The sequence below is a fragment of the Ursus americanus genome, chromosome 16 (assembly GCF_024610735.1).
Source record: "Ursus americanus isolate L20-20 chromosome 16, mUrsAme1.1.p, whole genome shotgun sequence".
Taxonomy (NCBI): Eukaryota; Metazoa; Chordata; class Mammalia; order Carnivora; family Ursidae; genus Ursus; species Ursus americanus.
Genome location: NC_142142.1, coordinates 12348888 through 12363006, shown reverse-complemented (window position 1 = coordinate 12363006; position 14119 = coordinate 12348888). Strand labels below are relative to the sequence as shown.

Below are 14119 nucleotides of genomic sequence, written 5' to 3'. Positions count from 1 at the left end.
GTTTCTCTTGCTTTATTAGTGTAGTGTCCTTTCGGGTCTCCTCTTTAGTCTCACTGACATTAGTTATTAGAATTTTTTCAAAGTTTTCTGTGCTTTCTTGCCTTGACTTTATCTCATTGAGGTCTGCTTGGTCTTTTATAGCCCTGATTATCTTTTTAACATCCAATAATTTCCTATTGTCTTTGCATACTTATAAACAAAAGTCACCTGTAAATCAGTGTTTGATTCCCCAGCGACTTCACTTTTCCCCTGCTTTCTTTCCTCACACCATGAAAAAAAGTGGACATTTTTAGTGGTAAAGGCCTACTTCACATAGCATGTAGGTGAGGCTTCCTGCTCTGTATTAGGGTTTAGAGAGGGTTCCCAAATCTGTATTTTACTGTTTGGAAACTCTCCAAGAGGACTCTTTCTAAGCAGACCCTAAATTGACACCGCTTGGCTGATACCTTCCTTTCACCACCTGCTTAGCTGGAGGCCTCCCATCCAGTCCTCTCACTCCCGGAGATCTTCAGTGGGTAAACCTCACTATCAAGTTTCATTTCCATTTCTGGTAGTTTATCAGAGTTAAGGAAGTTTCAAGTGCTACCTGCTTTTTAGGAAAAGAATTCAAATGCATGTTGCTCGTAGAGTAAGTTTCCATTTGTCATTTCTCATTTACTTGTTCATTCAACAGATATTTATCGTAATAGCTGCTTGTGCCAGGAAATATATCATGTATCAAAATGATTAATACGAAATCCCTATTTTCATGGAGCTTACATTTTAGTAGAAAGACTAATCTAGGTTATTAAGAATCTTAACACCAGTGGGGCTCCTGGGTGGCTCAGTTGGTTAAGCAGCCGACTTTTGGTTTTGGCTCAGGTTATGATCTCATGGGTCATGGGATCTAGCCCTGCATTGGGCTCCATGCTCAGCGGGGAGCCTGCTTCAGGATTATCTCTCTCTCGGGGCGCCTGGGTGGCTCGGTTGGTTAAACGGCTGCCGTCAGCTCAGGTCATGATCCTGGAGTCCCAGGATCCAGTCCTGCATCAGACTCCCAGCTCAGCAGGGAGTCTGCTTCTCCCTCTGGCCCTCTCCCGTCTCATGCTCTCTCTCTCTATCAAATAAATAAATAAAATCTTGAAGAAAAAAAAGATTCTCTCACTGCCCCTCCCCCCGCTTCCCTATTCGTGCTCGCTCTCTCTCTCAAATAAATAAATCTTTCTTTTAAAAAAGAAAACACCATTTTCTTCCCTGTTTTTATATAAGGAAAGAGTATTTGTCTATTTTTCTTTACTGGCATTTTACTCATCTAGTGAATAATATATTAGCGAAAATAAATGGAAAGTTTCATTCAGAAATTACAAGAAATAAAAAGACCCAAGTACTGAAGAAAGAACACAGTCCGTGTCTGTGGGCAAAGTAGTAACAAAACCTTTTCTCTTTCGGCATGAGAATCTGACTTGGTTAACTTTCTAGGTCTGTTCCCTAGAAACCTGATAGCATCAGCTATGTTACTAGGTAACACTGCCATAGTAAAAACGATCACTGAGAAAGTTGCATGTAGACCAGAAGGAACTATCAATGAACCGTGATTGCCTGATGCAGACACTGTAGCTTTGGGCTCCATTGAGTGCAGAGATTCCTACAACTAGGCATATCCCCTGTGGGGACCCTGGAAGGTGTCCCTGTGGATTTGTTTCAAGAGGTGTTAGCCCCTGTGGAGCATGAGGCTTCTAAGCCAGGATAGGCTCCAAACTTACCTGATGTAGATGTCCTCTCCTTGCACCCGAGCTGTCCGTCCTGGGCAAGATCGGAGCTCCCAGACAGCTCTACGGAGTGCTGAGTGGAGAGCTGTGAGGACCCCCACAGAGGAGGAGCGTGGTGCCGCACTGCCCGCGAGCTGTGCTTCTGTCCCGCAGCCTCAGTCAGTCTGATGCCAGGCGTGGCCTAGGATAGCCCTTGATTTTGACAATTCATTGAGTCTCAGTCACTGCAGTGTCTCAATCGGGTCTTGGGATCCTGGCAGATATCCCCCCCCCACTCCCGGGTCCATTAGGAGTCTGCTCTTTCTCTTAGAGAGAATTTTGATAATGTACTACTCTCATTCTCCTTTCGTGTAGACTCAGGTTTCTGGGAATTTGGTCCTCATTCCTCAGTTGGAAGATGACATAAGCAAAATATGTGTGTTTGTTTTCTTCTACAGAGTTGACCCCTTATTTGGGATGTGTGAAAAGTTTTTACAGGAAGTGGACTTTTTTCAGAGGTAAGTATTTCATCACCTCCTAGCTTATTAAACCTTGGTTATGCAGAGAATAGCACGTACAGGGCAACAAGAGCCATTACAAGCCAGAACCCTTGGTGTAACCCACACAGCCAACCTGTTTTCTGTGGCAGTGTGCCCTAATTGTGTATTTTCTTCAGTGGTATATAAACTTCTTTAAACTCTGCTAAACGTACAACGGTATAATGAAAACATCAGGAATCATTTGGATTCAGCATTCAGCTGGGCTGCAAGAAAGACAGGTACTACGTGGTAAAACATAAACTTTTTTGTTGAAAAATTTAACTTGTTTGTTCATCTCACCACTGTTCTTAAATTTCCATATTTTTCTATAATCTACAAAAAATTGTTCCATAATTCTATAAATAACTTTTATTCTGCAGTACAGCTATGTTTTCTCAGAATTCTGTATAGAGTAAATTGGTTAAAACAGATGCAGTAGGTGAGTGGGAGGCTTGGTGAAGAAGTGGTAGTTGAGTTAGTGACCAGACATGTGCTGTGCTGGCAATATAATAAATACGAGGAGGAAGGCATTTATAGGATTTTATAGTCTAACATTTACTAAGTCTGATATTTCGTTCTTCCATCCCCTCTCATCCTTGCCCCCATGAACTTCACCAGACCTGAAGCTTACATGACTCCACACTTGTCAGTCTTCATGTGGGTGATAGAGCTTCCGGTAGGGCTGAGTTGCAATACCACGCTTCACCAATAGGCCCTGCTCTCTGGCAAATGACACACTCCACTTGGCCCTCTAAGATCCTGGCTTCAAATCTCAACCACGTTCATGCCTTACTTTTGGTTTTAGGTTCTTTTAAGGTGGAGAGTCTGTTTTTGCACACTTGGGTTGAGGACACTTTTGGGAAGGTGATAGCTCTGGTATGCCGAAGTTCCTTACCTGTTGTTAGAATTGGACAGTCTTTCTTCGTTGGGCCACTGTGTCCCTGTACTGATACCACCTCCTCAGTGAAATATTTTGTGACTGTCCCCTACTACAAGGCAGAAGTACTGTGGAATCAGCACTGGGAATGAGTTACTTAACTTTTTAAAGCCTCAGTGCAACATCATTTTCTCTGAATCTCAGTGTTCTCAACAAATATAAGCCTCATTAAGATAGGCATTTTCTTCTCTTTTGCTGACTGTTATGTCCCTGGTGCCTGTGATAGTACTTGGCACCTGCTAAGTCTTAAAGACGTATTTGTTAATTAATGAATCTATAATATGAAAATAATAATTCCAACAATGCACAGGACTGCTGGGAGGACTAAAATAGATCACATGAAACACAGAGTATGCCTGGCACATACGGGTATTCAGTAAGCAAGGCTATTAGGACGATCATATCACCAGGGCATAATTATCTAGGTGCCTGGCTTCCTCAGTCAGGAACCATGAGCTCCTTCAGTTCATCACTTTTACCCCAGGGTTTGGCATATGTTTGGGGTTCAGCCTGTATAAATGAACGCCTAGTCAGTTGTTTCTGTTTGTTCCTCCAGGTGTTTTATTGCTGATTTGCCCCACCTACAGGACAGCTTTGTGGACAAACTTCTTGACCTTATGCCCCGACTCATGACATCCAAACCTGTAGAAGTGGTCAAAATTCTACAGACCATGCTGCGGCAGAGTACCTTCTTGCACCTCCCCCTTCCAGAGCAGGTCAGGCCACGTCTGTTCAGACAGTCGAAACTGTTCACCTCGGTGATCTTTGACCAGTTGGGCACCTGGGCTAGGACTTTCCCCTCATTGGCTCCCACGTGTCGCCCTGCTAATCAGGAGACAGAATGGGGCACAGATCATGTTTTGTTGCCCAGGGATGACCTGGCCTTAGAATCATTGTGTTTTCTTCTTGCTTACAGATCCACAAAGCTTCAGCCACCATCATCGAGCCAGCCGGCGAGTCAGACAACCCTTTGCGGTTTACATCTGGGTTGGTTGTAGCCCTGGACGTCGATGCAACCCTGGAACATGTGCAGGATCCGCAGAACACTGTGAAGGTCCAGGTCTGTCAGGTTTTGGTCCCCAGGGAGCTTCCATACTGACTGTAACTTCGGCAGCCCTGTGATTTCTACCTGAGGAACAGAAAGTGGGGGCGAGAAGAGATTAGTCTTGATGAGAAAGAGTCGGGGTGTGAATCCCATGTCTTCTGCTCATTGTGGTTTGGAGCAAAGTACTTTATTTATTTATTTTTAAGGATTTTATTTATTTATTTATTTGACAGAGAGAGAGAGAGAGACAGCCAGCGAGAGAGGGAACACAAGCAGGGGGAGTAGGAGAGGAAGAAGCAGGCTCCCAGCGGAGCAGGGAGCCCGATGTGGGGCTCGATCCCAGGACCCTGGGATCACGCCCTGAGCCAAAGGCAGACGCTTAACAACTGAGCCACCCAGGCGCCCCTGGAGCAAAGTACTTTAAACTCCAAAGCTCAGATTCTACAACTAACAAATAGGAACAATTGACATTTTGAAAGGAGATGAAGCATATAAAGCCCCTGCTACCCGGTGAGGCTTTACTGAATGACAGGGCCTTTCTAGTTTTGTGACATGAGGTGAAGACTTGGTATTTTCAGGGCTACAAGCAAACTATAATAAACGAGTCCTTTTCGGGCTGTGGGTGTGTCAGCTTGGTGAGCAAAATTTAAGGGTTGAAAAACGCAAGCGCTAGGGAGTATTTTTTCCTAAGTTAGATATATTAGAGACACATGCCAAATGCAATAGAGGTGCTAATCAGTTTAGACAGTCTGCAGTTAAGTCCCCCAAAGAGTGTGCTCACTCATCCATCCATCCATGTAGCAGTGCTTACTCTTGCACGCGTTAAGCGCTGGGAGTGCAAAGGCATCAGAATTCCTGCCCTCAGGATGTGCAGTTTCAGTGAAAGACAAACGGACATGCAATTATAAAACAGAAGTTCAGTCATCATTCAGACATGCACAGGATAAGAATACTGCGGCCTCTTACTAAATACCTGATTGCTCACATACTATAGGCCTAATTTTGGGAACCCGTCTGCAACACTGCCTTCTGAAATAAGACACAGCTGTTGAGATGGCTCTGACTAATTCTCAAGAATGAGACTGACTGGTTCAGTGAAATAATGGAGCTTTGTACTGACTCAGCTTCCAGAGTATGAAACTACTTGGAAGTTTCAGAGGCAGGCATGAAGGGGAGCACAGTATACCACCCCAGATATGTCTCCAAAGAGAGATATCCTATGCCTCCAAAGAGGCATATCCTTATGCCAAACATAAGGATTATTTGGGGATAATTATTTTTGAGAGGCTGAAAACACAGGAGAATCCCTGAAAACAGAGAAGTTGCCCTTTTGTGAGGTAAATTTACATTTATAAGGGAGATCACCGTTTGTAAAGGTGTCTGCCTCTGTTCCAGGAAGAGAAGGAGCACTAAATATCTAGAAACTCTGAACAGTGGGATAGGCACCAACTTAAATTTGCATAACAGGAGCACCTGGCTGGCTCCTTTGGTAGAGCATGCAACTTTTGATCTCAGGGTCCTGAGTTTAAGCCCCACTTTGGGTGTAGAGATTACTTTTAAAAAAAAAAATTTTTTTTTTTTAAGTAACAATCTTAACCCTTGTTTATTGTTCTTCTTCGTTGAGGCAAAACTGGCTCCCTCCCACCTCAATGTCTTTCTTTTGTCTTTAGTGGAAGATGGTATTTAAGGTGATGACTTGAGCTATTTCAGGGAGTTAATCAGTTTCCTGGGTATTTCCCGTGTATACAGAATGTATACATGTTATTAAGCTTGTGTTTGTTATCTGTCTTTTATTATAGGAGCAGTCTTAGCCAAGAACTTAGAAGGGTAGAGGGAAAATTAATTTTCCTCCCCTACAGGTTTATTTCCAGTTTTTAGCTACCATAAAAAATTCTGTAATATACTTTAAAAAATACACATAGAGGGCACCTGGGTGGCTGTCGTTAAGCGTCTGTCTTTGGCTCAGGTCATGTTCACAGGGTCCTGGGATCGAGCCCCGCATCAGGCTCCCTGCTCAGCGGGAAGCCTGCTTTTCCCTCTCCCACTCCCCCTGCTGGTGTTCCCTCTCTCCCTGTGTCTCGCTCTGTCCAATAAATAAATATATAAAATAAAATACACATACACACAATGGAGGGAATTTAATTTGGAGAGTGTGGTTGAAGGCTGAGGAAAAGAAGGGCTTTGTGGAGACACCAGTGCGTGGGGAGGTCTAAAAGGATGAGTAAGAGCAAAGGATAAAGGCTAGAGGAGGTATTTAGGCAAAAGGGCTATGAATAAAGGTAGGGATGCAAGCACTAATGGTTAGTGCAGTCTGAGGACAGAGAGCCAGGAACAGGCAGGGAAAGGCTTTCTGGAAGAGGTAAGAATGAGTCAAGCCCTGAAGATTTGCCTACGGTGACAGTAGAGGGAAAAAAACCTCTGGCTTCCCAGCAGGAATTCCTTTTTTTTTTTTCCTTTAAGGAATTCTTTATTATAAATCATAAGACTTAAAAAGAACTAATTCTGAGTTGGCTGCGAAGTTGTGCTACAGTTTGGTTTTTTTCCACACTAGAATTTATCTACCCTACCTGCACTTCAGAATTACTCAGAAAGCATTAAAAAGTAATGCTGTGCAGGCCTCAGCTTATACCGGTTAAATCAGAATCTTGAGGGTAGGGCCCGTGAGTATTGGTGGGTTTTTTTCTTTTTAAGAACTCTTCGGTGATTCTAATGTGCAGCTAAAGTTGAGAACTGTTTCACATTTATCCCTGAGAAAAAGTCCAGTGACCAACTGAGCAGAAATAAAATTGCAGGCAGATTATTTCAGGGTCACCTGCTAGACTTTACTGAAGAGTCTCTGAAGCCGCTCTACCACATGCATGGCCAGACTGTTCTGCCGCCTCTACAGGTGGGGAGGTGGGGGACTCACTGCCCCTTGTGGGACAGCTCTAATGGTAGGAAGCACTTCTGTTGTGGGCAGGGGGGAGGTGATTAGTGTAGCCGGGGTACAGCGGTGCCAGGGCACCTGGCCACTCGCCACTGACCAAATCCAAAAACAGAGAAAGGAGTGGTGGTGAAACGAGACAAGAATTCCTTTCAGTGAAGCCAACCCCGGGAAGACAGTGGACTAGTGTCTTAAAGACGGTGTCCCAAGTGCTGAAAATACTTCCAGGTTTCTATGAGGAAAGTGTGGGACAAAGGTCGGAGAGTACTTGCAGGTGGGCAGTGAAGGTCAAGTCGCACATTGTCTTGGAGTCAATCACGAGGGATCTTGCTGGCTCAGGGCCAGTGTTATTGCTTGAGGGGGTAGTTTTGGTTGCCATCAGGGGATGTTTTGCCTTCTGGGTCTTTTGCCTGAATTAAGAGGTAAACTGGAAAGAAGAACTTAAGCAATTAGAAAGTGTGAGGTCAACATGGAGGCAGTTGAAGTCTTCTCTCATTGTGAGGCAGGTGGGCTGAGACGGGCCTCTCCAGAGTTTCAAAGTTGAAAGGCCTGTGCAGTTTCCTACTTTGTCCTTTTCGGTAGATTTCCATAGTCCAGGCCCTGGGGTTCTCGGATAAGCTGCATTTGTTGGTTTAGTTAATTTGTGTAGGGCACGAGGCTGTCCACGCAGATAGCAGTGAGGCTCCCCTGGGATGTGAGGAAAATACTCTGGCAGAGTGCGAGATTGGAGAACTGACCAGCTGTCAAAAAAGAACTAGTCCAAATTGGAGTCATTTGCCCCCCACGACAGGAAACCAAGACTTAATTACAGGTTCAGCCTGTTCCCGGAATGTGTCCTTCCCATTTTGTACAGCTCCTCAGAGCATCTCTCTCCTTGCTAGACTCTTAATAAAGCCAATTAGATCTTCAAATTTATTTGGTTGAATTTTTTGTTTTTTAACAGAGCAGACCCTTCATTGACAGAAAGAGCGGTAGAAAGGGCTCCTTAGCGTCTTATAATCTAGTGGAGGGAATACAGTTACAAAATTATGCTTTATACTTCGTGGTTGGTGGTGGATGCTGGCCCATGATATGACTGACAGCCAAGGAGAGAGAAAGTCATCCTGATGGGGGTGCCTGGAAAGGCTTTTCACCTCAGGATTCGTATTTTTACCTATTCTTGTACTTAATAGAGGTACTTTATTCCTATCACTTCTTCACCATGAATCTGGGAAACATTTACCAAACGCTGCTTTGTGCTGGGGCAGGGAATACAGAGATGTCGACAGTGTTGCCCCCCGATCCAGGAATAGTTTTTAATGAAGGCTAGTGTCTTCTTTTCCTCCTCTTCTGAGGTTCACAACAGACACCGCAGTTTTGTTGAAAACTCATAGCTCTTTTGTCCTTTTTTCTCACTTCTCTCACCTCTTAGGTCTTATATCCAGATGGCCAGGCTCAGATGATTCATCCTAAGCCAGCAGACTTCCGGAATCCCGGCCCAGGGCGCCACCGGCTTATCACTCAGGTGTACCTCTCCCACACTGCCTGGACAGGTAAGGGGTCAGTGGACCAGGGTGGACAGGAAAACAGGCTCCTGGGAATTAGACTTACCTGTAGGCATTTGGTGTTTTGCACTTTGAAAAATACATGGTTCTGTCAGGCCTGCTGAGGACTGTACTTGATTTCTTAAGGAGTTTAAAAGCCCAAACTGGCTGCATTTGGACCATTCGCTGCATTGCTTTGATCGCTTGAGGCATAAGATTTTGTCAGAAGATATATAGGAGATTATAATAGAATGGAATCTCATGGAAAGAGCCCTCGGCTGGATGCCAGCACACTATTTTCTTGCCCTGACTCTGCCACTGACTTGCTGCATAGCCTTGGACAAGCCACTCGGCCTTGTGAAACTGTTTCCTCAGCTTCAAAATGAAGATGATAGTTCTCAACCTAGGAGTTCTGAGGCTTGCTCTGTCTGAAAATGAAGCAGTTTTATGTTTCTTACCCCAATTAAAATTGTTCTGTTTTTGTACACGAACCATTCAGTTCAATCCCTTAAAACAAGTAAAATGGCAACTATTACTGCCCTGCCTTCCCACATGGGCTAGTTTAATATGATACTTTAATAATTTGTGAAAAGATAGGGAAGTTACGTAAGCATTTTTAAAAATTCTTAAGAATAAAATGGGAGAATACAAGTGCGTGAGACATTACATTTCAAGCGTGTAAGGCTGCTTTAGAAACCTGCAAAAGAGACTCCGTGTACAGAACCTAAATAATGTGGGGAGAATTGGCCTCACTGGTATTTCCTAAATCATTAAAGATGGTTCAGAAGCATGATTGTTACTGGAGAAAGAGTTTCCTGCCACCAAAGTTGGTTTGTTTTAAAACTAGGCGGATGCCTTCTGGAGTTTTCTTTCACTGAGTTTTTAAATACATGAGTAACTAATGCCACTATTACTGGTTTCCCTCTATCAGGGGGGTTAGGTGGGTATAAATGACATAGTGAGGTTTTCACAAAGAGGAAGTAGTGCTGTCAAATATCAGGGCAGCCCCGTTGGGGGTCTCGTCAGTGGCCCTGGGCCTGGCACGTGGAGGGAGCACCCAGCAGTGCCCTACCCAGGATCTTCCTCCCTGAGCATCGCCTGAAGTGTTCTGCACTATCACAGGAAGGTCGAATTTCTTATTCTAGTCTGTTCTGATGAAGGGATCCTAGACGTGGACACAATATGCTGGAAAGATAGGCCGTGGGACAGCGTTGTTGTGGAAGGACCAAGGCTCGAGAGGCACATCACAGCATGTTAGGTCTCAGAAGAGCCTCAAGGTCTTGGAAGGTCCTCCTGACTTGCCCTGGTCATACGGCAGGTCCTTGCCTGAGCCAGGCCTGCAGTCGAGGCTGTCATGAGCCTGAAGAATTCTGATTCGTTCAGGATCACCTCCTCTGAGAGACTGCTATTATAAATCTTTTAGTTCTCAGCATAGCGCTTTTTTAGTGTCGGAAGTTTTCTCATTTAATTGTTTATTGCCTTTCGCATTAGAATGGAGGCTCCACAGAGCGGGGGACTTGTTCGTCTTTACCTCGGTGTCTCCAGTGCCTCTGTGCCGTGTGCCCTTAGAGCCTGAAATGTACTAAGTGCTCACCAAATAATGAAAACTGATTGCAGGATTTTAAGTGTGCAGTTATAATTCATATAATCCTTAGACCAAGTTGGAGGTGGGAATTTGTGTTCTGTTTTCCATTTTATAGATGCATAAGTGGAGGCCCACATAGCTGATCATGGGGTCACTGAGGCTGGCACTCAGATTTCCTAACAACCAAACCCTTCATGTTTTCATTAGACCATGTTCCCTTCTGACCTGGGACACTAAAGTGAAACGTGTTCTCACTCTGAATGCCCTGTGCCTTCTTGTCATAATCCAGGAGACGGGGCCTGGTGCTGGGGGGTCCTCCATGCAGTCCTTCAGCAGCTCCCTAGCAGGGGTCTCTCCACGGAGAGGCAGGATACTGCCATATCAGAAGCTTTGAGTCACACCGACCCGGTTCCAGATTCTGCCTCCCTTGCTGTGTCATCCTGAGAACGTGATTTTACCTCTCTGTCTCATTTTCTTTATCTGTAAGACGGAAGCAAGGATATCTACCTCATAGGGGAGGTATTATTCTTCCAGGCATGGTGAATAGGTTGCAGGATTTGTCCCACATAATCTTTTATCTTTTTCTCCCGCTGTCTCTTCTCATTTCCTCTCCCCTCCTTTCCTCTGATGGTAGTGGTTTGAGTTGCCATTCTTACTACATGCAGGGAGGGCATAATGAACAGATGGGGTTGAGTCCTCTGACCTCACCAGGATTTGGCTGAAAGTGCTGAGAGTCGGGGCTGGGTTGTGGTTGGCAACAGCCATCTGGGACAAAAGAGGGGAGCATAGTGGGAGAGCTGAGACTGGAGCCTGATGCCAGAGAGCAGCGCCGGTCTCATTACAGATTTACCCCATATTACACAGTTGTGTTCGTGCCAGGTGGCTGGTAAGTGGGGCTGCGGAGGCTGCTGTCGGGCTGGCTAGGTTGCTCTGGCCTCGTGGGAGCCTTTCCCTTCCTGGAGGACCGCAGTTGGGTCTCTGCCGTCCTCCCTAGAGAGAAGTCTGGAGGAGACTAGGACGAGGTCTGGGGAGGCACTGAGAAGTCCCGGGACCTCTGCGCCCGTTCATTTAGACCATCCAGCTCTCGTTCGTGGCCTCTGTACTGAGCATCGGGCTGATAACTTTAACACTTGCACGTTTTGCTCCAGTCACATGAAACTGAGGAGGATATTCCAAGCTTGCTCTGTTCCTGGCCCTTTGTACTTGCCCTTAGGCTCTTCTGAAATTCTCTCCCCCTTTGTGGGAGCCACACGGTTAACAGAAAGATGATTGCTTCCGTTTATGAAGTGGGTTTAAATTTTGTCTCCAGTGTGGATTCGCACAGTCACATGGAAGCTCTCAGAGCCTTGGGACTTTAGGGGGGTCGTGACAGTCTTCCGTGGTGTGGCAGGGTAAGAACTCTTGGGTTGTGTGCTTGGCACAGAGCAGGTCTTCTATTCTAAAGCCTTCCCAGGCTCCGTCCTCATTCTTCTTACAGATTTGAGGAGAGCGCTCCGTCATCCATTTGTGTCTCTGTCCCCAGCTGGTCGGCAACTTGCGAGAGGGCTTGCTCACTAGGTCCCGCCACATGATGAAGGAATGGTTTAGTGACATGATTGGAGGGCCCTGAAATGTGTTCCTGTTCACTGGTGAGAAGTTTTTGTCAGAACTGTTCCCTAATCAAGGCTGCTTCTCCACTGAGGCGGGAGCGTCTGTGGTGTGTGCAGCCCTGACGCCCGAGCTCCAGCCACAGGAAGAGCCTGGTTATCTGGCCATGAGAACGGCCATACGCAGGCCCGTGTTGCCCTCTCCTGAGGCCAGGAGGCCTCTGAGGCAGAGTTTTTAGCTCATCTCTGATCAGCCGTGGATCAGAGCTGCAGGGAGCCCAGAGGGACCGGCGGAGGAGGCGGCGGAGAACAGCACACGCGCAGGCTCGGGCGCGGCCTCACGGGACTCCGGCTGGGAGAGTCGGGTGAGGGGGAAGGGATGAAGACAGATGAAGAAATGTTTAGGAACCCTACTTCTTCCATCTTTGATGTTGCTTTCACTTGACATTTCATCCCAGTTCCTAGCAGTGGCCCAGTTATAGAGGATTTCTTTTGTCTTTTTTTCCAGAACCATGCCAGGTGGAAGTCAGGCTGCTGCTGGCCTACAACTCCAATTCCCGCATTCCAAAATCCCCCTGGATCGAGGGTGGCGAGGTGTCGCCCCAGGTGGAAACCAGCATCGAGGGCACGATCCCCTTCAGCAAGTCTGTGAAAGTTTACATAATGCCCAAACCCGCAAGGCGCTGATCACCAGCGGTGTGTAGAGCCGAGGACGGATAGGCCCTTCTTAGGTAGCAGAGTGAGCCAGAAGCCTCCAGCACCTCACCTGGAGATGGCGTGTAGGCGCGAGCACCATGGCCCGCCAGTCTCATCCGGTATCAAACAAATAAATTATTTTGCATTTAAAAACCAAAAACCTTCAAGTCTACACCTCCTCTCTCCCTGATCACTCTCCACCCCCTCCCCAATAAAGTTGAGAAAACACCTAGTTGTTCCAGTTACTGGTCCTTAAAAAATTATGTGGCTACAGGTTCAACATGTATATCACATGGTTACCTTCCTTGAGTGTGAAACAAAGATCCAGTTTTCTATCCACGTCTAAAGGCCGGCTTACTGAAGCATAATCTTGTTTTTTAAATCAACAGTCTGTTCGCCAGGGCCCACTCCTTTCACAGCTGTACTGTCTCACCAGCAATAGTTCCCGAGTGGCCTGAGACATCGCTGTCTTGCCGAGAAGCGCTTTCCCTACCGTAGGCAGTAGCTGCTCCAAGGACTGGGTGAATAGCTGGAGAATGAATCATTTTCTCCCTGAGCAAGATTCTTGATCTTGCCTGTCATTACCCTTAGAACCAAAAATAATCCAGGAGGGCCATATTTGAGGAGGGGCAAGGATTATGGAGAAGAGTGACCCAGTGAGGCATTTCCCACACCTCTTTGAGGAGTCCAGGGTTGGAGCTGTATGCAAGTTAAGGGTGTAGCTGGGGTGTAAGAACAGCAAATGCTCCAGAGACACTAACTGTGTGGGGGCCTGTGCGACTTTACCTGCCATTTAATCCTTGCTATTGCCAGCTGAATCTTCCAGAGCCTTCAGAGTGAGAAGTCTAGGAGGAAGCCTGTACAGGAAGTCGTAAAGCCTTTCTTCGTTCAAATCCAAGATGGTTCCTGAGGCCTGGGCTCTACCACCTCTGGGAAAGTATATGGAAAAAGCCTTCAGATCTTCAGCTCTTGATGCCTGGGTTTCCTCAGCCATAAATTAGAGATAATTATACCTAAAGTGTCATTGAATGGGTCTAATCAAATAATGCTTGGTAGAATCTGAATCTGCAGCCAGTCTCGATCCTGTGTGGACTTGGAAAGCTTATAAAATAATAGCAGGATTAGAGAATTACTCAGGTGGTGCTGGAATTTGAATTCAAGCATGTTTGGCTTTTGGTTTAATGCACTTGATTTGTGCCCAGCAGTGAGGTAAGCCTTTTCCATGAATTAACTCATTCATCCTCACAGCTACCCTATGAAGTAGGTACTGTTATCTTTGTTTTACAAGCAAGGTAGTTGGAGTTAGAGAATGAAGTCATTTGGCCTTAATCACACAACTAGTAAATGACAGAGCTGGGGTTTGAACCCAGGGAGTCTGATTCCAGAACATTATCCCTGCTTGAAAGATCTTCTAGGAGCTAGCTTGCTTTTCTTTTCCTTTCCTCTTTTCTTTTTTAAGGTTTTATTTATTTACTTGACAGCGTGCGCGTGCACAAGCACAAGCAGGGGGAGTGGCAGGCGGAGGGAGAAGCAGGCTTGAGCCTGATGACGGTGCGGG

The 14119-nt window shown here is 46.0% G+C and overlaps 1 protein-coding gene across 2 annotated transcripts in view; it reads left to right on the top strand.

Moving 5' to 3' along the window:
• The window catches only part of INTS4 (integrator complex subunit 4), a 107821-nt gene extending 95032 nt beyond the window's left edge, over window positions 1-12789 (top strand). For both annotated transcript variants that reach the window (XM_045816178.2, XM_045816179.2), the window contains 5 exons: window positions 2186-2245; window positions 3760-3919; window positions 4120-4263; window positions 8583-8703; window positions 12374-12789. In XM_045816178.2, the coding sequence (XP_045672134.1) occupies window positions 2186-2245; window positions 3760-3919; window positions 4120-4263; window positions 8583-8703; window positions 12374-12552 (664 nt within the window). In that variant the 3' untranslated portion in view covers window positions 12553-12789. The remainder of the gene's footprint in view (window positions 1-2185; window positions 2246-3759; window positions 3920-4119; window positions 4264-8582; window positions 8704-12373) is intronic.
• Window positions 12790-14119: the final 1330 nt, after the last annotated feature.